We start from the raw sequence: 26,358 nt of genomic DNA on the forward strand, positions 1-26,358 counted from the left end.
GCTCACAGGTGTTCTATCAGGTAACAAATGACCAGCTCACAGGTGTTCTATCAGGTAACAAATGACTAGCTCACAGTATTAGGAATGTTCTCCTGTATCAGGAATGTTCTCCTGCATCTGAAATGTTCTCCTGCATCTGAAATGTCAGGAATGTTCTCCTGCGTCTGGAATGTTCTCCTGTATCAGGAATGTCAGGAATGTTCTCCTGTATCAGGAATGTCTCCTGTATCAGGAATGTTCTCCTGTATCAGGAATGTTCTCCTGTATCAGGAATGTTCTCCTGTATCTGGAATGTTCTCCTGTATCTGTCCTTGTGAGCTGAAGCAGTCTGTTGGAGAATAATTTCTTCAGGTTCTTCCTCTCCACCACCTGTTCCGGATAGTCCTTTTTGCAACTAAATGTTTTTACAAGAGATGCTAATGTTACCGTTATGCATCCTTGAGATCAGTTTTGACTGTGCGGTACACTTACTGTCACAACTCTGCCTCTTTTGAGCAGCTAACGAGTTACCTGATAGAACACTAGGAGAACATTCCTGATACAGGAGAACATTCCTAATACAGGAGAACATTCCTGATACAGGAGAACATTCCTAATACAGGAGAACATTACTGATAGAGGAGAACATTCCTGATTCAAGAGAACATTCCTGATTCAGGAGAACATTCATGACATTCCTGATACAGGAGAACATTCCTGATTCAAGAGAACATTCCTGATACAGGAGAACATTCCTGACATTCCAGATACAGGAGAACATTCCTGACATTCCTGATACAGGAGAACAATACATTCCTGACATTCCTGATACAGGAGAACATTCCTGATTCAGGAGAACATTCCTGATACAGGAGAACATTCGTGATTCAGGAGAACAATCCTGATTCAGGAGAACATTCCTGATACAGGAGAACAGAACATTCCTGATACAGGAGAACATTCCTGATACAGGAGAACAATCCTGATTCAGGAGAACAGAACATTCCTGATACAGGAGAACATTCCTGACATTCCTGAGACAGGAGAACATTCCTGATACAGCAGAACATTCCTGATACAGGAGAACATAACATTCCTGATACAGGAGAACATTCCTGATACAGGAGAACAGAACATTCCTGATAGAGGAGAACAATCCTGATTCAGGAGAACATTCCTGATTCAGGAGAACATTCCTGACCACTGATATTAGACTGTATAATAAATCACCTCTGGCCAGATCCTCCTCAAATTGAATCAACATCAATAACCCTTGCACCGCTTTCACTTTATATACTTTATACTCACTTAAATACACTGTATACACGTTTTTCATTTTCTTTATTTAATTATTGAATTTTATTAAATGTAATATGTTATATATATTGTAACCTAAGTTCCCTCCCCTTTACAGCATGAACCTCTCTTCAAACACTCTCTGCCTTTCATCTCTGAGTCATTGAATCGCTACAAGCAGAGAGCCAGAGGGCACTGGCCCCGTTTAATAATTACACTGAAAATGGTTGATGGGGCAAATCCTTAATGCTTTCCCATAGTGCACCGCGGCTTTTTGGTAATCAGGTTCAAAAGCTTTTTTTAAAGTGCACCGAAACAAAAGTAATGGATAATAAACTGTGACAATACAAAGAGCTGCATATTCATGACTACTGTATATCTGCCTATTTCTACTCCTTATGCCCCCTCTCTATCCACCCCCCAGATTCATACCCATAATGCTCTTGGCCTGGATACATAATACATAATTAATTCATAATGTATCCTCCTACTGAGCCATTGTAAGCTCAATAGCATAACAACATGAGCCTAAACATGTCTAAACATGTTGGAAGTTCATACCACCTTTGTTTGTTCAGCTGCTTTGCACACAAACACACAGATAACACGTCACAGAGTACTGACCAATGAAGCGCGCCGTAGCCTGCGGCTCATGGGTTTGTCAAAGGGCGGGCTGTTCATGGCAAACTTCTCCAAGTAGCCCTCCGGTAGCCGGATATCAGCGGGCAGAGACAAACGTTTGTTTATGTCCTGAAACGGGGAGAAAGGGGAAGAAATATAAATCACACGATAAAGCAGCTTTTTTACAAGATTGTTTTATTGACTCTCAATGGCTCTCAACTAGGCGACAACTGAGCTGGTGCTTGCAGCTAATGGTGCTAATGGTGCTTGCAGCTAATGGTGCTTGCAGCTAATGGTGCTAATGGTGCTTGCAGCTAATGGTGCTAATGGTGCTTGCAGAGCAGACATTGAAAACATAGAAATAGAACAGGAGTCGGATGGACATCGAACTGTGTTCATATTAAAGACGTGATTGTTGTTAGCTGCTTTAATAGACGGATGGCTGCTTTGTTAGCTAGTAAGCTTGTCATTCTCCGCTGTTTGGCTCATTTTATGTAACCAGTGTAGAATTTAAGCATGGTGGAATTAGCTCTTAGCTATCTTACTAGCCAGCGGTCTGCTAGTTAGCTAGCTCGCTTATCTTGTCATTTATCTCTTGAAAGCAATGTGTTTTCCTACTCTGTAATAAAAGATTGAGGATGAAGCATTACGTTGTTAAGTAAGTTTTACTCTTAAACTCTGGCTCTCTTCGCTTCCTAACGTTTCTAACTATAAACCATCTCCTCAGTGAGTCGGTTTAGTCTATGAGTTTAAGTTTGTCCGACAGCACACATAAAGATGGCCGCCACGCTGACCGTCCTGCTTCATTGATTTAAATGGGAACGTCTGTTGTGTTCCTATTTTATTTCCATAAATACAAACTATGGAAACAGTGCATTTGTTCTGTGCTCAGGTAGACATCCCTCCACTATATCTTTACATAACAGCTGTTTGCTGCTTTATTAAAGCTCGTAAATTGCACTTTTAACAAGAGCTAAACATAAATCAACAAATTAATTTTTCTTAAATTGAAGCCCTATGACAGTTGAGGGATATTTGAGTTTTCTATACCATTATAAATAACATTCAGATGTGTTTAAGCATACTGTAGTTATTCGTGTCTCTGTATAAATATGTAGCTTTGTGTTGTCTCAATAAGAATACCTGTGTAAATAAAAAGGTTACAAAAATAAATAAAATAGTGTCATTTGGCATCTTTAAAATGTTCTGTGCTGTAATGTAAATAATTAAATAAAAAGCATGAAGCGAACAGTCACATTTGAACTAAATTTAAGTTGCAACTTAAAAAACTAAAATGAGAAAGTCACCGCATGCTCAAATACACGCCGTTAAATCATATCTACAGGTGCCATCTGCTGCTTTTAGTGACGGTGTGAATTGATATGTATGTTTAGTGAGAATTAAAAAAGCCTTCTAGTCCAAATCCATCTCTTTTTTTTTAACGATGTCAAAACAGCTGGATATTTCCGTCTTCTATTTGAGTGTGTGGAGGAATCAAAACATGAATTAAAGCGCCACACTGACCCATTTCATCACATTTCATTTAGCTGACGCTTATATACAATCATGGTGCACGCCTGAAGATGAAAGGCAGAGGGATTTCACGCCTGTAATGGTTTGATCTTAACACAACAACATGCAGTGTTACGTTGTTATTTTTGTTTCGTCCTCCTCTCTCCTTCTCCCCTTATCTCCTGAGCCGTGTTCCTCCAGATCTCCTCTCTCCTTCTCCCCTTATCTCCTGAGCCGTCCTCCTCCAGATCGCCTCTCTCCTTGTCATTACCAATAATTATTCCTACTTCCATAATTACCCTCTCATCCTTTTCTTGTCCTTCCCCACCCCCTCCCCTTTTTCTGTCTTTGTGATAAAAATGATCTAAATGAGTCCCTCCACTATTCACAGCATATATATATATATATATATATATACACACATATACATATATACATATACATATACACATATACATATATATATATATACACATATACATATATATATATGTGATCATTTCATATCTCGATAACAATACATATATCACAATATTGCCTGCATTGTGAGTGAATAAATAAATAGTCTATAAAAAATAATCACATGGTGAAACATATTTTTGTTTATACTCCTGACAAATGAAAAGTACTTTAATTTATCACGAAGAAAAATGACTGTCCACTGAATTTGTTGACATGCGAGTGGAAATTTAACATAATAGATTCATTTAACTCACGAGCTTTGAGTAAGATAGTACTATCGCAATATATGATGTCATCACGATACAATTCCATTGAAATATGGGATGGAATCAGACACCTTTCCATTGAATTCTTGAATCTAACACATATAAAGCCATCTGCATAGTCAAGGACCCTCCCACACACACCTCGTTGGAGATGCGCCGATGGTGGTTGTTCCTCATTCGAACCCTCACTGGACTCTGGACCTCATCAGAAGACGTCCCTGATGCTTGGTCACTCTCCCCATCCGAACCCATCTTCACATTCTCGTGGACGATACCTGTAAACACAGAAAGACCGTCAGGTTGTTGGTTTCCTTCAGGCCTGTTGGACTGCTTCTAAAGGAATCACATGCTTTCTTTTTAAAACTCTAGCATGGACGAGCAGAAGCAGATGATGGATCGCGATCACCGCTTGTCAATCGGTCAATCGACTACCAGGCTAATTTCAACATGGATAACGGATCGTAGGCCTTGTTGACCTCGTTGTCTTTATGGGGCGTTCACACCAAACGCGTTGCGAATGTTTCACGCGAGTAGATCCCATGCAAAGTCAATGCAGACGTGAATGGTTGAGAATTTCGCCGGGCGGGGCAATAGACGCAAATGGTGTGTTGCGAAATTTTAACCAAAGTTGAAATATGAAAGTATGCTGCCTGATAGCTCTCATACAGACGTATGTGTTGTACATGAACCTTCAGTCCTGTTTATAGAGCGAGATCAGGATGGATTCCTCGAGCCCTGATGAACACTTCAGGAACCGTGCGCAGCGTTTTGCTGGATTTAATGAATATGTTTCCTTATGAATATAATCACCTGAAAATAATAACGGTTGCGCTTTCATTACTTTGGAATGAGCCGTTTGTGTCGACACATGGAGGCGCCATGTTCTATAGTAGCCCAGAAGGGACAAACCAAACAGTAGAGAAGTTTCAATTGCAGGCAATCTGCAAACTCACCGCTAGATGGCACCAAATCATACACGCTGCACTTTTAAATAAATATGTAATAATGAAATAAATAATAAAAAAAGGAACACATTGTTATGAAAAGTTTGTTTTCCTTCATTTTCATTTTCTAACATGATTTGTTTGTATTTTAAAAACCCCTGTTCTTATATAATATGATTTTCTGCCTCAATTTATATCATTACTTCCCTTTTCTTGTGGTGAAGTCCCAGTCCTTTTACCTTTCCACTAACCCCCCAGCTGCCTCCTCACTACCTGACTGGATCCAAGCTGTGCGTCGCTCTAAACTATCTGTTGAAAAGCAGCTTATGCTCGTTAGCAGAACAGTTCTTGATGTTCGGCCCGCGGCCTCGAAAGCCAGAGCTCAGAGTTCACATGCAGAGCGGTCGTCATATCAGGAATCAATCCCCCGGTGGGGAAACCGTAAACTCAAGCAAACGGACACCAGACTGCCGGAGAGACACACACACACAGACACACGCACACACACACACACACACACACACACACACTACTCAGATACACAGGGTTGGTCTCACTGTCAGAAAGGTCCTGGTTAATGAGTGACGGTATTCTGGTCAACAGTCATGGAGATGAGGGTGGAAAATCACCTCGAAACCGATACGACACACCGAGATAACTCATGATTTATGAAGGAGGAGCAGTCCAGTGTGCTTTAAATCCAAGTGAAGAAACAAGAATAAAACTTGCAGAAGAAGAGTGGCGGTTAGTTAAAGGGAATGATTGAGCAGCCCGGAGAGAAGACTTGTAAAAGATTGTGCTTCAAGAGTAACGGAGAGCTCTCCCTCGGCAGGTCGTCGAGTTCAGTGGGAGAATTATTGTCACGACTGCTTTGACAACCACGCTTTGAACTGCAGTGTTCCACTTCTTAAATAAAAGCACAGTACGCTGTGGAGCACATGGAATGGATGAAAACACGATGAACGTGTCTCTTCAAGGTCCCTGAAGGCACCGGCACACACTGCCCTGGGCCACACCACTGCAACTGTGATCTGTAAACCCTTATAAAATGACTATTTATATTATAAGATACGCCTATTCTACTTTCAGGGTAGACAGATCAATGGGGGGAAATAAAAGGTACCGATAGATATTGACATGAAACCTACAAAGTATTATTTTGCCTGACAAGTTTAGTTAAATATTACGGTTAAATGTGCAAATTAGACCTATGTCCTAGTTTTCCAGAATGTAAATCTGAACATTGAATAAAGTCAGGTTAAACCTTAAACCTTCTTGTTTCATGTTGTTGACGTATTAAAGTCAAATGTTTGGGCAGAGTCTCTGAATGCTGTGTGAACAAACCCCTCTACATTAAGCTTCATAATATATAGTTTTTATTAATAAATGTATATAAATGAGTCTCTGAATGCTGTGTGAACAAACCCCTCTACATTAAGCTTCATAATATATAGTTTTTATTAATAAATGTATATAAATGAGTCTCTGAATGCTGTGTGAACAAACCCCTCTGCATAAAGCTTCATAATATATAGTTTTTATTAATAACTATATATAAATGAGTCTCTGAATGCTGTGTGAACTAACCCCTCTACATTAAGCTTCATAATATATAGTTTTTATTAATAAATGTGTATAAATGAGTCTCTGAATGCTGTGTGAACTAACCCCTCTGCATAAAGCTTCATAATATATAGTTTTTCATCACTCACATTAAGAGGAGTTATTGTGTTATAGGGTCAAAACATGACCTCATAGATATCACATGAAACTTCACCACTTCATCACTCACATTAAGAGTTATTGTGTTATAGGGTCAGAACATGACCTCATAGATATCACATGAAACTTCACCACTTCATCACTGACATTAAGAGTTATTGTGTTATAGGGTCAAAACATGACCTCATAGATATCACATGAAACTTCACCACTTCATCACTGACATTAAGAGGAGTTATTGTTTTACAAGTTTTATGAAATGTTGTGTTTAAATATGTAAATGAGGCATGATGTTATGGTGACTTTTGATGCGAACAGACAAAGTAGTAAAATAAATCTTTTATTTCCTCTCGTCTGAATGAAGACGTGTTATGGAAGATAAATAGACCAGTGCATGAAATAAAGAAAGTTTGGGCTCAACGTGAATCCACATCTTTGAATCAAATAGGCTGTAATATTACAGATGTTACTGACCATATCGTCTATCGAACATTATTTTACCCCGAAAGAAAACCGAATTTCTAAAAGCTCCTCTGGAGAGTTTGGGTGGGATTAAATGGAGGATGGAGACGAGACTCACCGATACGGTTTCCTGGAGGCCGGCACGAGTCCAGCACTCGAAGCATCCGGAAAGGAGACAGCCTCAGCGGGGTGTCTCTCTCCCTGATCCTCCCTCCCTCTCCCAGTCTATCCTCCCCCGTCCTCGAGTCTCGAGCAGAGCCCCGTTGGGGGTTAGCTGACAAATCCATCAGTTCACGAGATTCAATACCAGAGGGAAGGGGTATTAAATAGAAAATAATACTAATTAAAAAAATACATTTCTCAAAGAAACGTTTAAGGGGCAAACAAAAATCAAGTGTTTAGGCTTCAGGTGCAGACAGCACACTGATCCCAATGCAACAACTCCACTTTAACACTCCCTCTCTCCCCTCTGTTTTCTTGTAGTCTCTCTCCCTCCCTCCCTCCCTCGCTGCAGTCGCACTCTGCCTGCTTACTAAGGAAGGTCAAACGTTGGCAGGTATCGGTGCAAAATGCTGCAGAGTCCGGTCCAAACCCCAAACGAAACCGCTTAAACCTTCAGCTCCTCTCGAGGAAGAAAAACACTTGAACTATATGGCCTCTCTCCTTCTCTCTCTCTCTCGTCACTTTTCCATTTCCAGTATCTTAATGTTGTTCTCCTCCTGTGTTATTCAGCTCAGCTCCCCCCCCTCTCTCTCTCTCTGTGTGTGTGTGCAGTTAGTCCTCTTGGGCTTCACCTTGCTCGTTACTCTCCTCCCTCTCATGTGATACCAATCTCCCTCCCTCGCTCCCTTCCTTGCTCCTCCTATCTCTGTCTGGGTCCAGAGATGGTGTGGTATACAGATCCCCTTTCTTGCACTGCATCTCTATCGCCTTCTCTCTCTCCTGCTCCTTCCCTCTTCCTCCTCATCTTCATCACTCTCTGGCGCAGAAATAGAGTCCCTCTGAGTGACGCCTCTGGCATCCCATCATCTACCCCCCTCCCCCACTCATACATCCTCTCCACCTTCCTGTTTCTCTCCCTCCCTCTGTGCTTCCCGGTGGACCTGAAGCCATTATTCAGTGTGGCGATGCGCAGCAAGGCTCCCCCATAGAGCCTTGTGCAGCTAGCACACTGCATGTACTCCTGCAGGACAATTACTTTGAATGCTGCAGCAGTCCAACTATTGTTCTTCACTTCTTTAACTCTCTACCATGGGTCAATGAGGAATGTAGAGTACTCATGTCTGCTAGAGACATACTGTTGAAACAGTCGCTGAAGACCGGTCTGGGCACCGACAGATTAAAATTTGCAAAGAACAGGAATAAAGTTTCTCAGGCGTTAAGTAAGGCTCAAGCCAACTTTTTCCTGGAAATCATCGCAAATACACAAGGTAAAGGAAAAATAAAGGCAAAACATTAACAAATTGGTTGGCTGTAAATGCAAACAGGACAAGGAACTAGAGCTCTCTATAAATAACTGGTTAGGGTTAGGGTTACTAGTCTAAACCACTCTTTTTTGGAGTCTGTGAGATAGCCAAGCTCTTCTCCTCTCCTGAATGCAGTGAGAGCCCACCTGTCTTTAAGGTCACTGAAATAACTGACTCAGGAGGAAGCCAAGCTCATTAGTGGTATGAGAAGCTCCAAAGCCAAGGATGTATTTGGCTTTAACGCCAACTTTTATAAAGAACATAAGGACTCCTTGGTCCAACCCGTAACTCATCTGGTCAACCTATCCCTCAAACATGCAGTGGTCCCCTCAGCCTGGAAGGTGGCGGTGGTAACCCCAAACTTCAAGTCTGGGAACAAATCTGACTTGTCTAACTACAGACCAATTTGTATCTTACCGATAATATCAAAAAATGCTACCTATTCAAGGTATAGTCGAAAAAGATGTGTTTTTAGTTTGCGCCGGAAGATGTAGAGACTTTCTGCTGTCCTGATGTCAATGGGAAGCTCGTTCCACCAATGAGGAGCCAGCACAGCAAACAGTCGTGATTTAGCTCGAAGTGAAGGAGCTACAAGCAGATTGGCAGAAGCCGAGCGAAGTGAACGGGCTGGGGTGTACGGTTTGACCATGTCCTGGATGTAGACCGGACCCGATCTGTTCGCAGCACGGTACCCAAGTACCAATGTTTTGAAGCGGATGCGGGCGGCCACCGGTAACCAGTGAAGGTCACGGAGGAGCGGAGTAGTGTGGGTAAATTTCCGTCGGTTGAAGACCAGTCGAGCAGCTGCATTCTGGATGAGCTGTAGAGGTCGAATGGCATTAGCAGGTAGACCTGCCAAGAGGGAGTTGCAATAGTCCAGCCGTGAGATGACCAGAGCCTGGACCAGAACCTGTGCCGCCTTCTGAGTGAGAAGAGGTCGTATTCTCCTGATGTTGTACAGCATGTACCTACAGGAGCGTGTTATTGCGGCAATGTTGGCAGTCAGGGAGAGTTGACTGTCGAGCGTCACTCCGAGGTTCCTGGCAGTCGGAGTCGGAACCAGCACTGAGTTGTTGAAGTTAATAGTAAGGTCGTGGGTGGGAGAGCCTTTTCCTGGAAGGAGGAGAAGTTCAGTCTTGTCCGGGTTAATTTTCGAATGACAGAGCCAAGAGAGTTGGTGTACAGAGAGAAGAGAAGAGGACCAAGGACTGAGCCCTGAGGGACCCCAGTAGTCAGAGGCCAAGGCTCAGACACAGATCCTCTCCAGGTTACCCGGTAAGAGCGGTCGGTGAGGTAGGATGAGAAGAGTGAGAGCGCGGTGCCTGAGATACCAGGTCCTGGAGGGAGGACATGAGGATCTGGTGGTTCACTGTGTCAAAGGCAGCGGAAAGGTCTAGAAGGATGAGGACAAAGGAGAGAGAGGCTGCTCTAGCAGTGTGAAGCTGCTCAGAGACAGCAAGGAGGGCAGTCTCTGTTGAGTGGCCTGTCTTGAATCCAGACTGGTGGGGGTCTAGAAGGTTGTTACAGTGAAGAAAGGAGGAGACTTGGTTAAAGATAGCTCGCTCTAGAGTTTTGGAGAGGAAGGGAAGGAGAGAGACAGGTCTGTAGTTGTTGACTTCAGATGGGTCCAGAGTGGGTTTCTTCAGGAGAGGGTTGACTCTCGCCTCCTTCAGAGAGTTAGGGAAACAGCCGGTTGAGAGGGAGGTGTTAATAAGATGGGTGAGAAAGGGCAGAAGGTCAGGAGCAATGGACTGGAGAAGGTGAGAAGGGATGGGGTCAAGGGGGCAGGTGGTTGGGCGGGCAGAGGTTACCAAGGTAAGAACTTGATTGGGAGACAGGGGGATAAAAGAGGAAAACAAGGGGGAAGAAGGTGAAGTTACTGGAGGTGTAGTTGAGGAAGATGGATTAGTAAATGAAGAGCGTATGTCGTCTATCTTTTTAGTAAAGTAGTCAACAAAGTGGCTTGGTAGAAGGGTGGAGGGAGGGGAGGGAACAGGGGGGTCAAGGAGGTTGGAAAAAATTGAGAAGAGCTTTTTAGGGTTAGATAAAGAGGATTCGATTCTGGATTGATAGAACAAAACATTAACAAATTGGTTGGCTGTTTCCCTGTTTATTAACACACTACCCAACTCCTGTCCGAATATACATACACAGATGTACGTGGATGATGCTGTAATCTTTACATCAGCTAAAAACAACCAAGAAGCTTTACGCATCCTATCATCCGCTATGTCTGATGTCCAGGCTTGGCTCACTAAATCCTGCTTCCTGTTGAATGCTAAAAAAACTGTATGTATGATTTTCTCCAAACGTGCCCAAGAAATAACACACTGGAACATATTTGTAAAGGGAACAGAGCTAGACTTAGTAACCAAGTTTAAGTACCTCAGGGTAATTCTAGACTCCAACCTGACCTTTAAGAGCCATGTCAAAAAGGTAGCGACCTACATCAAATTCTACCTACTAAACTTCAGGCACATCAGAAACAGTTTGACAGAGAACGCAGCCAGGACATTCTTACATTCGATGATCTTTGCACATTTAGTGGTCACATCTGGTCACTCACATGCACAACAACACTCAAACCCATAGAATCTCTGTATAAGAGAGCACAAGAAACTGTGTCATCCCACAACAATACTTGGACTGCTTGAAATGCTTCAGCAGTGGTCAAAGTAATGTTCTTCACTTCTTTATTACTTGAAATGCTTCAGCAGTGGTCAAAGTAATGTTCTTCACTTCTTTATTACTTGAAATGCTTCAGCAGTGGTCAAAGTAATGTTCTTCACTTCTTTATTACTTGAAATGCTTCAGCAGCGGTCAAAGTAATGTTCTTCACTTCTTTATTACTTGAAATGCTTCAGCAGTGGTCAAAGTAATGTTCTTCACTTCTTTATTACTTGAAATGCTTCAGCAGCGGTCAAAGTAATGTTCTTCACTTCTTTATTACTTGAAATGCTTCAGCAGCGGTTATGGAACAGATTCAACCACTTAGCTACAGAAGCTTCCACCTCTCCGCTCCATAGAGCCTCATGTTAAATCTGATCTCTCACAGACAATCGTATCTGATTTCTATATCGCGGCTAGAGTAGTCTTACACTACAGACACATGTCTTACACTACAGACACATGTCTTACACTACAGACACATGCTTTAAACTACAGACACATGTCTTACACTACAGACACAGTTATTACACTACAGACAGTTATTACACTACAGACACATGTCTTACACTACAGACACATATCTTACACTACAGACAAATGTCTTACACTACAGACACATGTCTTACACTACAGACACATTTCTTACACTAGAGACACGTGTCTTACACTACAGACACATTTCATACACTACAGACACATGTCTTACACTAGACACATTTCATACACTACAGACACATGTCTTACACTAGACACATTTCTTACACTACAGACACATGTCTTACACTAGACACATGTCTTACACTAGACACATTTCATACACTAGACACATGTCTTACACTAGAGACACATTTCATACACTACAGACACATGTCTTACACTAGAGACACATGTCTTACACTAGAGACACGTGTCTTACACTACAGACACATGTCTTACACTAGAGACACATTTCTTACACTACAGACACATGTCTTACACTACAGACACATGTCTTACACTAGAGACACATGTCTTACACTAGAGACACATTTCATACACTACAGACACATGTCTTACAGTACAGGCACATGTCTTACACTACAGGCACATGTCTTACACTACAGACACATGTCTTACACTACAGGCACATTTCTTACACTACAGACACATTTCTTACACTACGGACACATGTCTTACACTAGAGACACATGTCTTACACTAGAGACACGTGTCTTACACTACAGACACATGTCTTACACTAGAGACACATTTCTTACACTACAGACACATGTCTTACACTACAGACACATGTCTTACACTACAGACACATGTCTTACACTAGAGACACATTTCTTACACTACAGACACATGTCTTACACTACAGACACATGTCTTACACTAGAGACACATGTCTTACACTAGACACGTCTTACACTATAGACACATGTCTTACACTAGAGACACGCATCTTACACTACAGACACATGTCTTACACTACAGACACGTCTTACACTACAGACACGTCTTACACTACAGACACGTCTTACACTATAGGCACGTGTCTTACATTAGAGACATGTGTCTTACACTACAGACACATGTCTTACACTACAGACACATGTCTGAAACTACAGACACACGTCTGAAACTACAGACACATTTCTTACACTAGAGACACATTTCTTACACTACAGACACATTTCATACACTACAGACACATGTCTTACACTAGAGACACATTTCTTACACTACAGACACATTTCTTACACTAGAGACACGTGTCTTACACTAGAGACACATTTCTTACACTACAGACACATGTCTTACACTAGAGACACATGTCTTACACTACAGACACATTTCTTACACTAGAGACACGTGTCTTACACTAGAGACACATTTCTTACACTACAGACACATTTCTTACACTAGAGACACATGTCTTACACTAGAGACACATTTCTTACACTACAGACACGTCTTACACTACAGACACATGTCTTACACTACAGACACATGTCTTACATTAGAGACATGTGTCTTACACTACAGACACATGTCTTACACTACAGACACATGTCTTACACTAGACACATTTCATACACTACAGACACATGTCTTACACTAGACACATTTCATACACTACAGACACATGTCTTACACTACAGACACATTTCATACACTACAGACACATGTCTTACACTAAACACATTTCATACACTACAGACACATGTCTTACACTAGACACATTTCTTACACTACAGACACATGTCTTACACTACAGACACATTTCATACACTACAGACACATGTCTTACACTAGACACATTTCATACACTACAGACACATGTCTTACACTAGACACATTTCTTACACTAGACACATTTCTTACACTACAGACACATGTCTTACACTAGACACATTTCATACACTACAGACACATGTCTTACACTAGACACATTTCATACACTACAGACACATGTCTTACACTAGAGACACATTTCATACACTACAGACACATGTCTTACACTAGAGACACATTTCATACACTACAGACACATGTCTTACAGTACAGGCACATGTCTTACACTACAGGCACATGTCTTACACTACAGACACATGTCTTACACTACAGGCACATTTCTTACACTACAGACACATGTCTTACACTAGAGACACATGTCTTACACTAGAGACACGTGTCTTACACTACAGACACATGTCTTACACTAGAGACACATTTCTTACACTACAGACACATGTCTTACACTACAGACACATGTCTTACACTAGAGACACATGTCTTACACTACAGACACATGTCTTACACTACAGACACATGTCTTACACTAGAGACACATTTCTTACACTACAGACACATGTCTTACACTACAGACACATGTCTTACACTAGAGACACATGTCTTACACTACAGACACGTCTTACACTATAGACACATGTCTTACACTAGAGACACGCATCTTACACTACAGACACATGTCTTACACTACAGACACGTCTTACACTACAGACACGTCTTACACTACAGACACGTCTTACACTATAGGCACGTGTCTTACATTAGAGACATGTGTCTTACACTACAGACACATGTCTTACACTACAGACACATGTCTGAAACTACAGACACACGTCTGAAACTACAGACACATTTCTTACACTAGAGACACATTTCTTACACTACAGACACATTTCATACACTACAGACACATGTCTTACACTAGAGACACATTTCTTACACTACAGACACATTTCTTACACTAGAGACACGTGTCTTACACTAGAGACACATTTCTTACACTACAGACACATGTCTTACACTAGAGACACATGTCTTACACTACAGACACATTTCTTACACTAGAGACACGTGTCTTACACTAGAGACACATTTCTTACACTACAGACACATTTCTTACACTAGAGACACATGTCTTACACTAGAGACACATTTCTTACACTACAGACACGTCTTACACTACAGACACATGTCTTACACTACAGACACATGTCTTACATTAGAGACATGTGTCTTACACTACAGACACATGTCTTACACTACAGACACATGTCTGAAACTACAGACACACGTCTGAAACTACAGACACACGTCTGAAACTACAGACACACGTCTGAAACTACAGACACACGTCTGAAACTACAGACACACGTCTTACACTACAGACACATTTCTTACACTACAGACACATTTCTTACACTACAGACACATTTCTTACACTACAGACACATGTCTTACACTACAGACACACGTCTGAAACTACAGACACACGTCTTACACTACAGACACATTTCTTACACTACAGACACATGTCTTACACTACAGACACGTGTCTTACATTAGAGACACGTGTCTGAAACTACAGACACACGTCTTACACTACAGACACACACACACACACGCACACGATGCCAGCACAACTTCAGGGCTTCAAAATAGCGGTCCATAAATCCAGAAGGGATGTCACCATTATACTCACAGTTTAATGCATCAATAATTGGCTAATGATCCAATAATATAATTATAAAAAGTGGGCTATTCTGTATAACATGCACTTCTATTTTGTACATTATGTTGATTTTATACTTGCTTCAGTATTCTTAAGCAATTTAATCACAGATATCTTTCGTATTTTTACAGACTACCACCATTTCCTGTGTATATGTTTCCCTCCACGTGGGCCGTCCTTTCACAGTAACTAAAACTAAAATTAAAAAGAAGTGTTTATAGAAAGTTAAGTGTTCAACGGCGTCAAAATTGTCAGTGAGATAAAGCATCAAATGTCCTCACAGTATTTTCGCGAAATAACAAAATAAATAAAACCTGTTCCTAAAATGTGTGCGACGCCTGAGATAAAACCGCACCTCTCCCTTTATGTCAATAATCACGTTGCCTTTACTGACAAAACATGCTGCTGGAGAGAAGCTCTCGCACCCCACAATAATGATGCATTCAATTAAAAGACTACTTACACAAACACACAACCAAACTAAAGTCTAATGGTATAACTGGCTAACATAAGTAAATATATGGGATCCTTGTGTACTTAACACGCCTTTAAAACATTTCTAATCTACCTACGGGTGGAAGGAGTATTAAAATAAATATTTAGGAGGACATTTAGCGTGCATTGTTCACTTCAACTACTCAACACGTAACATACTCAGGGTTGTTTACTTTGGATCCCATTACGCTCTCTCTCCTTAAATATTAGATCCAAGTAAAGAGTAATGGCTTTTTTATTTATGGTGCATTGACAGACATGTATTGATGGAGAGTTAAAAAGAGGACCACACCACTGATTCACTCCCTTCAAGGACAACTTTGTTGGAGAATCTGAAACATTTATCCTCACATATGCTTGGCAACATTTGAGTTTACAACGAAACTATATTGGAAACATTTCTTTTTTTTAAATCCATAAATACCACAGTCTGCCTGCAGTAGTGAGACAATAAAAATCAAAGTGCATATCCCTGAGGAACACACAGAAACAAGGAGGGAGGGAGAATATAGACTGCTGTAATTACCTCTAAACCTTTTATCTGCATCTCAGGAATCTTGTTATTCAATTACTGGGACAGGAGTGCCTTATGACAGCAGGCGGGCCTGAATGTGCCGGTCCCTAACGGCCCTTTCCTACATACTGTAGCTTTGAAAATCAACGGCATTCATACGCAACATATTCCCTTATGCCTCAAGCATGAGCTAACGTAACAGCGAGCCCCAACACACAAAAAGCTAAAAAAAAGGAACCCACTCTATTGTTCTTATTAAAGCCAACCTGGGAGTGAGAGAAGAGCAAATGGCCGAGAGTGCAGGGAGTGAGGGAGAGGGCCATGGCATTTAATGCACTGTTAATGCATGCATTAATACCCCGGCACACACGGGTCTCTCGCAGCGCTGGATACGCAGGGGAGATAACGGTGGTCCGTCGTTTATCTGCAGGTTAAATATAGCGTGTTGATGTATGGAGAGAGAAAAGGACCAGAGGCATCTGGGACCGTTTCAGGAATAGCTGCAGAAGAGCACGCTCTCACAAACAAAGGTGCCCACTCAGAAAGGGTTCTTCAGGTCGTTCTCATAAGAGAACCCATTTTGGTTCCTGTAAGAACTTTTAAAAAGAAAGTTCTTCCTGGAACCATTGTAGAGGTTTCGACCTTGAACGCAATATGAAAGATTATACCTAGAACCGCATGTCAGACCCGCTTGTTAGAGGTTCTAGCTAAACCCTTCTTTGGTGTAATGGTTCCAGCCAGAACTATCTCTGGATGTTCTATCCAGAACCTTTCCACCTTCTTAGGATACTAAGAAGGACCCACCCAGGGGGTACGTAGAACCCTTTTATATGCCAAAGGTTTCATGTAGAACCCAACCAGGAGGTTCAGAATCAGAATCTTTTATTGCCAAGTATGTTTTCACATACAAGGAATTTGTCATGGTGGGTGGTGCAACATTGGATACTAAAATTAAACAATCTACAACAATCAACACAATGCAAGAATTACACAGTGCAATAATTAAATATACAATATAAAATAAAACGAAAGTTACGTATGTAACTACGGTTCTATGCTTAGCACTGGATATCTTCTGTCTCGCGCACACGCAGGTCGAGTTTTAATAACATCAAAGTCACGTGTGACCTTGGATGACCCCCCCAGCCAGGTATAAGTTCCGGTGTCATCCCGAGATCAGTCCTACGGAATCTTCTCGAGAAATCACGAAAATTCCGAGTGACCAAGAACTCTGGCGGTCATCCAGGATTCATAGAACCGTAGTTACATATGTAACTTTCGTTCTATTTCATCCTTCCTGACCGCCAAAGGCGGTGGTTAGCACTGGTAGAGGAATAGAGGAATCTGGACGAAGAACACACCACCACCCCCCCCAGTGGGTGAGGGGTAGCAACGTTCACCCTGTAGTATCTGGTGAATGTGCTCGGTGATGCCCATGAGGCTGCAGCACATATATCTTCCATTGGCACACCTCTCAGGGTTGCCCATGACGTGGAAACACTCCTGGTAGAATGGCCCCTCACTCCGGATGGCAGAGCACGGCCATTCGTGTTGTATGCACAGGCAATGGCCTCCACTATCCAGTGGGACAGGCGCTGTTTTGAAAGGGCACAGCCCTTCCTAGGCCCACCATAGCAGATGAAAAGCTGCTCTGATTGTCGTATGCCTGTGGTGGCTCTGAGGGCCCGCACCGGGCACAGGAGCCTCGACCTCTCCTCTTCCAATGGGGGGTCAAATTGTGCAAGCCGGATAGGCTGGTTGAGGCACGAGCTTGCCAGCACCTTAGGGAGAAACGCTGCATTAGGAAGTTCCACCTGAGACAGGATTCACTCACCGAGAGGGTGTGCAGTTCGCCTACTCGCTATGCCGAAGTGATGGCAAGGAGAAAAACGGTCTTTGCCGAAAGCCATCTCAGCTATGCCTCCGCCAGGGGTTCAAAAGGAGGCGAGCATAGGGTGTCCAGTGCCACGGAGAGGTCCCATGGAGGAGCCTTTGGGGTGCTCGGGGGACACAGTCGCTGAGCCCCTTTTAAGAAGAGGGACACCAACCTGTGGCTCCCTACCGTGTCAATTTTAACATGCTGCCATGAGATAGCAGCTACATACACCCTCAGGGTAAAGGGAGACCGGCCCTTCTCTAGGAGGTACTGCAGAAACTCAAGTATAACAGGCACGGGACACTGCACCGGGTCCTCGTTGTGACCCACACACCAGTCTGAAAACAGCCTCCATCTACATTCGTACTGTAGACGGGTAGATGGCGCTCTGGCATTTAGAATAGTCTTCCTGACTAGTTCCGTGCAGCCGCTCAGCAGCTGATCGGGCCCTGCAACGGCCAGACCAACAGACAAAGGCGGCTGGGGTCGGGATGCCAGATCCGACCCTCTAGCTGCGATAGGAGGTCGGGGAGGCGCCATGGCGTCCAGTGGCAGAGTCTGCGCAACAGGGATAACCACGTCCTGGCTAGCCACAGGGACCCTGAGAAGCGTTGGCAAGATCAGGGGAAGTGGGGGGAAAACATAAAGAAGGCCCTCTGGCCATGTGTGGGCCAGGGCATCTTGACCTAGAGGACTGGACCTCTCCATCAAGGAGAACCAGTGGGACAGTGGGTTGACATCTCTAAGGCAAAGAGATCCACCTTTGCCCTGCCAAAGAGACCCCAGATGCTGTGCACCACCTCTGGATGAAGCTGCCACTCCCCTGATAGGGGCTTGCGACGGGAGATGGAATCTGCTACCTGGTTCTATTCACCTGGTAAATACATCGCCCGAAGACTGGTCAGGCGAAGGGCCGCCGAAGTCAGAAGGGCACGCGCCGCCCGTAGCAGCTTTGCAGACCTGGTGCCCCCCTGGTGGTTTATGTGAAATACGGTCGGGGTGTTGCCCGACCGAACAACTACATGTTTTCCTGCTAGGTACGGCAGGAAATGTTTGAGCGCTAGGTGCACGGCACGTAGCTCCAGGACATTGGCGGCCACTGAGCTCAGGCTCCAGACCCTTGGTGGCTGTTGTGGCGAGCTGGGGGCTGAAAATGGCCCCAGGGGGCCGACATGGAGACCCTGGGTCTGCAGGGTGCGGGTATGTCCCTGCGAAGATCAGAGAACTGCTGTATATTCCAAGGGTTTCATCTAGATTCCACAAAGGGGGTTCAGCCAGGAACCTTTTTATATTCCAAGGGTTTCATCTAGAATGGACGGATGGAGCACGTTGGAGAAGGAAGGGAGACAAGAGAACCAGAGAAAGGGTGGGTGAGCTCTTGAGTGCAGCAGGAAGGAGAGATTGCATCATCATGTTGCTCTATTAAAGGGTACACACAGTGAGTCAGCAAGAGACACACACAGAAACACACATACACACAGACACATACAGACAGACACAGACACACACACATCATGGTCCATGCCAACTACTAACTATTCATAATTTCTGTCATATTCATTGAATGTTTATGTAACTCTGTTCATCTGGTCACATGACATCTATTCATCTGTCCATCCGGGGAGAGGGATCCTCCTCTGTTGCTCTCCTGAAGGTTTCTTCCCTTTTTTCCCTGTCAAAGGTTATTTTTGGGGAGTTTTTCCTGATTCGATGTGAGGTCAAAGGTCAGGGATGTCGTATGTGTACAGATTGTAAAGCCCTCTGAGGGGAGTTTGTGATTTGTGATTCTGGCTTATACAAAATAAACTGAATTGAATATACACTGTATATATACACAATACCTGCCTGTCAAAACTGTTGGAGTATAAGTATGACGTGGCATAAAATGGAAATAACTCAAGTATAATAAAAACACCTCAAAATTGTACTTCAGTATTTGCATGTTATTTTACCAACATTTAAATAAACAGTTACTATTGTGCTTATTTTATTATTGTGCGTGTGTGCATGCGTGCGTGTGTATGTGTGCGTGTGTGCATGCATGCGTGTGTGTGCGTGAGCGTCTGTGTGTGCATGCATGTGTGTGTGCATGTGTGTACCCAGAGATCCAGTCCTGTGCAGGCTCAGGAAGTCTCTCTCCAGCCCGCCTCCCGGCTCCCTGCGCATGGCGCTGCGGTTCAGGTGACCGGCATAGTGACGCAGGAAGGAAGGAGCGCTGTGCGATGCGGGAGGGTGGACGGCGCTCACCACCACGGGCGCTGAGGCACGCCGTGCAGGCGCAACCAGCCGGGAGGGAAGAGAAGGGGAGACAAGAACAGAATGCGAGAGAAAGCGAGAGTGAGGAGCGGGTCGACACAAAAGCAGAAAAAGAAAAGAAAAGTGATTAAGAGAAGCAGGAAGGAAGGGGGAGGAAGAGCAAAAGGAAGGGGGAGAAAGAAGAAGAGCAAAAGGAAGGGGGAGGAAGAGGAAGAGTAAAAGGAAAGGGGAGGAAGAGGAAGAGTAAAAGGAAGGGGGAGGAAGAGGAAGAGTAAAAGGAAAGGGGAGGAAGAGGAAGAGTAAAAGGAAGGGGGAGAAAGAAGAAGAGTAAAAGGAAGGGGGAGGAAGAGTAAAAGGAAGGGGGAGGAAGAGGAAGAGTAAAAGGAAGGGGGAGGAAGAGGAAGAGTAAAAGGAAGGGGGAGAAAGAAGAAGAGCAAAAGGAAGGGGGAGGAAGAGGAAGAGCAAAAGGAAGGGGGAGAAAGAAGAAGAGCAAAAGGAAGGGGGAGGAAGAGGAAGAGTAAAAGGAAAGGGGAGGAAGAGGAAGAGTAAAAGGAAGGGGGAGGAAGAGGAAGAGTAAAAGGAAGGGGGAGGAAGAGGAAGAGTAAAAGGAAAGGGGAGGAAGAGGAAGAGTAAAAGGAAGGGGGAGAAAGAAGAAGAGTAAAAGGAAGGGGGAGGAAGAGGAAGAGTAAAAGGAAAGGGGAGGAAGAGGAAGAGTAAAAGGAAAGGGGAGGAAGAGGAAGAGTAAAAGGAAGGGGGAGGAAGAGGAAGAGTAAAAGGAAGGGGAGAAAGAAGAAGAGTAAAAGGAAGGGGGAGAAAGAGGAAGAGTAAAAGGAAGGGGGAGGAAGAGGAAGAGTAAAAGGAAGGGGAGGAAGAGGAAGAGTAAAAGAAGGGGGAGAAAGAGGAAGAGTAAAAGAAGGGGGAGAAAGAGGAAGAGTAAAAGGAAGGGGGAGGAAGAGGAAGAGTAAAAGGAAGGGGGAGGAAGAGGAAGAGTAAAAGGAAGGGGGAGGAAGAGGAAGAGTAAAAGGAAAGGGGAGGAAGAGGAAGAGTAAAAGGAAGGGGGAGAAAGAAGAAGAGTAAAAGGAAGGGGGAGGAAGAGGAAGAGTAAAAGGAAGGGGAGGAAGAGGAAGAGTAAAAGGAAAGGGGAGGAAGAGGAAGAGTAAAAGGAAGGGGGAGGAAGAGGAAGAGTAAAAGGAAGGGGAGAAAGAAGAAGAGTAAAAGGAAGGGGGAGAAAGAGGAAGAGTAAAAGGAAGGGGGAGGAAGAGGAAGAGTAAAAGGAAGGGGAGGAAGAGGAAGAGTAAAAGAAGGGGGAGAAAGAGGAAGAGTAAAAGAAGGGGGAGAAAGAGGAAGAGTAAAAGGAAGGGGGAGAAAGAGGAAGAGTAAAAGGAAGGGGGAGAAAGAAGAAGAGTAAAAGGAAGGGGGAGGAAGAGGAAGAGTAAAAGGAAGGGGGAGGAAGAGGAAGAGTAAAAGGAAGGGGGAGGAAGAGGAAGAGTAAAAGGAAAGGGGAGGAAGAGGAAGAGTAAAAGGAAGGGGGAGAAAGAAGAAGAGTAAAAGGAAGGGGGAGAAAGAGGAAGAGTAAAAGGAAGGGGGAGAAAGAGGAAGAGTAAAAGGAAAGGGGAGGAAGAGTAAAAGGAAGGGGGAGAAAGAAGAAGAGTAAAAGGAAGGGGGAGAAAGAGGAAGAGTAAAAGGAAGGGGGAGAAAGAGGAAGAGTAAAAGGAAGGGGGAGAAAGAGGAAGAGCAAAAGAAGGGGGAGGAAGAGGAAGAGCAAAAGAAGGGGGAGGAAGAGGAAGAGTAAAAGGAAGGGGGAGGAAGAGTAAAAGGAAGGGGGAGGAAGAGTACAAGAAGGGGGAGGAAGAGGAAGAGCAAAAGAAGGGGGAGGAAGAAGAGCAAAAGAAGGGGGAGGAAGAGGAAGAGCAAAAGAAGGGGGAGGAAGAGGAAGAGCAAAAGAAGGGGGAGGAAGAGGAAGAGTAAAAGGAAGGGGGAGGAAGAGTACAAGAAGGGGGAGGAAGAGGAAGAGCAAAAGAAGGGGGAGAAAGAGGAAGAGCAAAAGAAGGGGGAGAAAGAAGAAGAGTAAAAGAAGGGGGAGGAAGAGGAAGAGTAAAAGAAGGGGGAGGAAGAGGAAGAGTAAAAGAAGGGGGAGAAAGAGCAAAAGAAGGGGGAGGAAGAGGAAGAGTAAAAAGAAGGGGGAGGAAGAGCAAAAGGAAGGGGGAGGAAGAGCAAAAGAAGGGGGAGGAAGAGGAAGAGCAAAAGGAAGGGGGAGGAAGAGCAAAAGAAGGGGGAGAAAGAGGAAGAGTAAAAGGAAGGGGGAGGAAGAGGAAGAGCAAAAGAAGGGGGAGGAAGAGCAAAAGGAAGGGGGAGAAAGAGGAAGAGTAAAAAGAAGGGGGAGGAAGAGGAAGAGCAAAAGAAGGGGGAGGAAGAGGAAGAGTAAAAGAAAGGGGGAGAAAGAGCAAAAGAAGGGGGAGGAAGAGGAAGAGTAAAAGAAAGGGGGAGGAAGAGCAAAAGGAAGGGGGAGGAAGAGCAAAAGAAGGGGGAGGAAGAGGAAGAGTAAAAGAAAGGGGGAGGAAGAGGAAGAGCAAAAGAAGGGGGAGGAAGAGGAAGAGCAAAAGAAGGGGGAGGAAGAGGAAGAGTAAAAGAAAGGGGGAGAAAGAGCAAAAGAAGGGGGAGGAAGAGCAAAAGGAAGGGGGAGGAAGAGCAAAAGGAAGGGGGAGGAAGAGCAAAAGAAGGGGGAGGAAGAGGAAGAGCAAAAGAAGGGGGAGGAAGAGCAAAAGAAGGGGGAGGAAGAGGAAGAGCAAAAGAAGGGGGAGGAAGAGGAAGAGCAAAAGAAGGGGGAGGAAGAGGCAGAGCAAAAGAAGACAGAGACCAGACACAGTGACATAATGCAGCCGCTATCCTCCTTTGAGGAACAGCTGTGGAGACGAATAGTCTGCAAAGTGGAACACGGGCCAATAAAAAGGCTGAGTTGGAAAAATAAAGAGACACGAAAAAGCACAGGAGCAGATGCATTGTGGGAAACATGCCACATGTAAAGGAAAAGAAATGTGCAAACCGGAGAAGATATTAAGCTATTAAATATATTAAACTGTTGGTGGAGACTTACAGCGAACAAATGCTTTTTCAAATGTCACATATATTTGCTAAATAATCCCCAATATACTCCACTGTGTACTGTGACTGTGTACTGTGTACTCCACTGTGTACTGTGTACTCCACTGTGTACTGTGACTGTGTACTGTGTACTCCACTGTGTACTCCACTGTGTACTCCACTGTGTATTCCACTGTGTACTCCACTGTGTATTCCACTGTGTACTGTGTACTCCACTGTGTACTGTGACTGTGTACTGTGTACTCCACTGTGTACTCCACTGTGTACTCCACTGTGTACTGTGTACTCCACTGTGTATTCCACTGTGTACTCCACTGTGTACTCCACTGTGTACTGTGTAGTCCACTGTGTACTGTGTACTCCACTGTGTTCTCCACTGTGTACTGTGTACTCCACTGTGTACTGTGTACTCCACTGTGTACTGTGACTGTGTACTGTGTACTCCACTGTGTACTCCACTGTGTACTGTGTACTCCACTGTGTACTGTGACTGTGTACTCCACTGTGTACTGTGTACTCCACTGTGTACTCCACTGTGTACTCCACTGTGTACTGTGACTGTGTACTGTGTACTCCACTGTGTACTGTGTACTCCACTGTGTACTCCACTGTGTACTCCACTGTGTACTGTGTAGTCCACTGTGTACTGTGTACTCCACTGTGTTCTCCACTGTGTACTGTGTACTCCACTGTGTACTGTGTACTCCACTGTGTTCTCCACTGTGTACTGTGTACTCCACTGTGTACTGTGACTGTGTACTGTGTACTCCACTGTGTACTCCACTGTGTACTGTGTACTCCACTGTGTTCTCCACTGTGTTCTCCACTGTGTACTCCACTGTGTACTCCACTGTGTTCTCCACTGTGTACTCCACTGTGTTCTCCACTGTGTACTCCACTGTGTACTGTGTACTCCACTGTGTTCTCCACTGTGTACTCCACTGTGTACTCCACTGTGTACTGTGTACTCCACTGTGTACTCCACTGTGTACTCCACTGTGTACTGTGTTCTCCACTGTGTTCTCCACTGTGTACTCCACTGTGTTCTCCACTGTGTACTCCACTGTGTTCTCCACTGTGTACTCCACTGTGTACTCCACTGTGTTCTCCACTGTGTACTCCACTGTGTACTCCACTGTGTACTCCACTGTGTACTGTGTACTCCACTGTGTTCTCCACTGTGTTCTCCACTGTGTTCTCCACTGTGTACTGTGTACTCCACTGTGTACTCCACTGTGTACTCCACTGTGTACTCCACTGTGTTCTCCACTGTGTTCTCCACTGTGTACTCCACTGTGTTCTCCACTGTGTACTCCACTGTGTACTCCACTGTGTACTACACTGTGTACTACACTGTGTACTACACTGTGTACTACACTGTGTACTACACTGTGTACTCCACTGTGTACTCCACTGTGTACTCCACTGTGTACTGTGTACTCCACTGTGTACTGTGTACTCCACTGTGTACTGTGTACTCCACTGTGTACTCCACTGTGTACTCCACTGTGTACTCCACTGTGTACTCCACTGTGTACTCCACTGTGTTCTCCACTGTGTACTCCACTGTGTACTGTGTACTCCACTGTGTACTCCACTGTGTACTCCACTGTGTACTCCACTGTGTACTCCACTGTGTACTCCACTGTGTACTCCACTGTGTACTGTGTACTACACTGTGTACTCCACTGTGTACTCCACTGTGTACTCCACTGTGTACTGTGTACTCCACTGTGTACTCCACTGTGTACTCCACTGTGTACTCCACTGTGTACTCCACTCACAAATACATCACAGTTTCAAACTAAAGGGCATCTAGCCTTTGGAGCTCTTATCTGTGGATGTATTATAAATAAATATCAGCACATAACATCTGGTGAATCGGTGTTGAGGATTTATTAACTGAAGAGAGCGATGTGCTGTGGACGAAGCATTTAGTTGCTCTTCTAACTAATTTAGATGCCGGATAGTCAGCTAGCTATCTTGCTAATTCCACCATGATTTCATGCAACTGAAGATTTCAATCCACTAAATTAACTGCTGGACTTGGTCAAAGTTACTTCAATATTTAGCCAGATTTAGAAGTTTTTAACGCATGTTTTCAACATGACGGCCGTCACCCTTTTAAGTAGCTAACGCTTATCATGAGCGCTAATGCTAATCAATACCATGCTAACTATTATTACGATCGTAAATAAGGTTAAGTGCTGTGAAGTGTCTGTTTGGACTAAATACAGTATCAGTCCAGCTACTCTTCACGAATGATCCGCTGCCTCCAGATCAGCTAAAAGAAGTAAACGGTAGAGGGCGTCGCTTTGCACATTTATAAAACAATGTTTTATATATGTAGGATACTTGCACTAAAACATCCACTATTAAATATCTGTATTGGTTTGCAGTTTTTTACCCCTCTTAAATCCTCAAAGTCTCCAGGAGCTCCACCTCATTAGCTGTGTGAAAACTGTGGGGAGCACAGTGGGACTAAGTTGCATAGAGAGGGGGTGATGTAGCAAAGGGAAAGGGCAAGAGGAGATGTGCAAGTTTAATGCCCCTCATCCTCATCCCGACTCGCTCCCCTCTTTGCCCCATGAGCGCTCTGCAAACGAACCGACGTTTAAAGTATTAAAGACTAAAAATAAAAAGAGGAGACGTGACATTAATCAGGTAGGTAAACAAAGCGTCTGTGGT

General features: G+C 43.9%; 1 protein-coding gene across 2 annotated transcripts in view; it reads right to left on the reverse strand.

The window, feature by feature from the left end:
• Positions 1-26,358, reverse strand: part of LOC117733533 (cyclin-dependent kinase 17-like) — a 60,387-nt gene that overhangs the window by 22,602 nt on the left and 11,427 nt on the right. For both annotated transcript variants that reach the window (XM_034537270.1, XM_034537271.1), the window contains exons 3-4: positions 4,278-4,411; positions 1,900-2,025 (exon numbers count right to left, since the gene is read on the reverse strand). In XM_034537270.1, coding sequence (XP_034393161.1) covers positions 1,900-2,025; positions 4,278-4,411 — 260 coding nt within the window. The remainder of the gene's footprint in view (positions 1-1,899; positions 2,026-4,277; positions 4,412-26,358) is intronic.

This window comes from Cyclopterus lumpus, chromosome 7 (assembly GCF_009769545.1).
Source record: "Cyclopterus lumpus isolate fCycLum1 chromosome 7, fCycLum1.pri, whole genome shotgun sequence".
Taxonomy (NCBI): domain Eukaryota; kingdom Metazoa; phylum Chordata; class Actinopteri; order Perciformes; family Cyclopteridae; genus Cyclopterus; species Cyclopterus lumpus.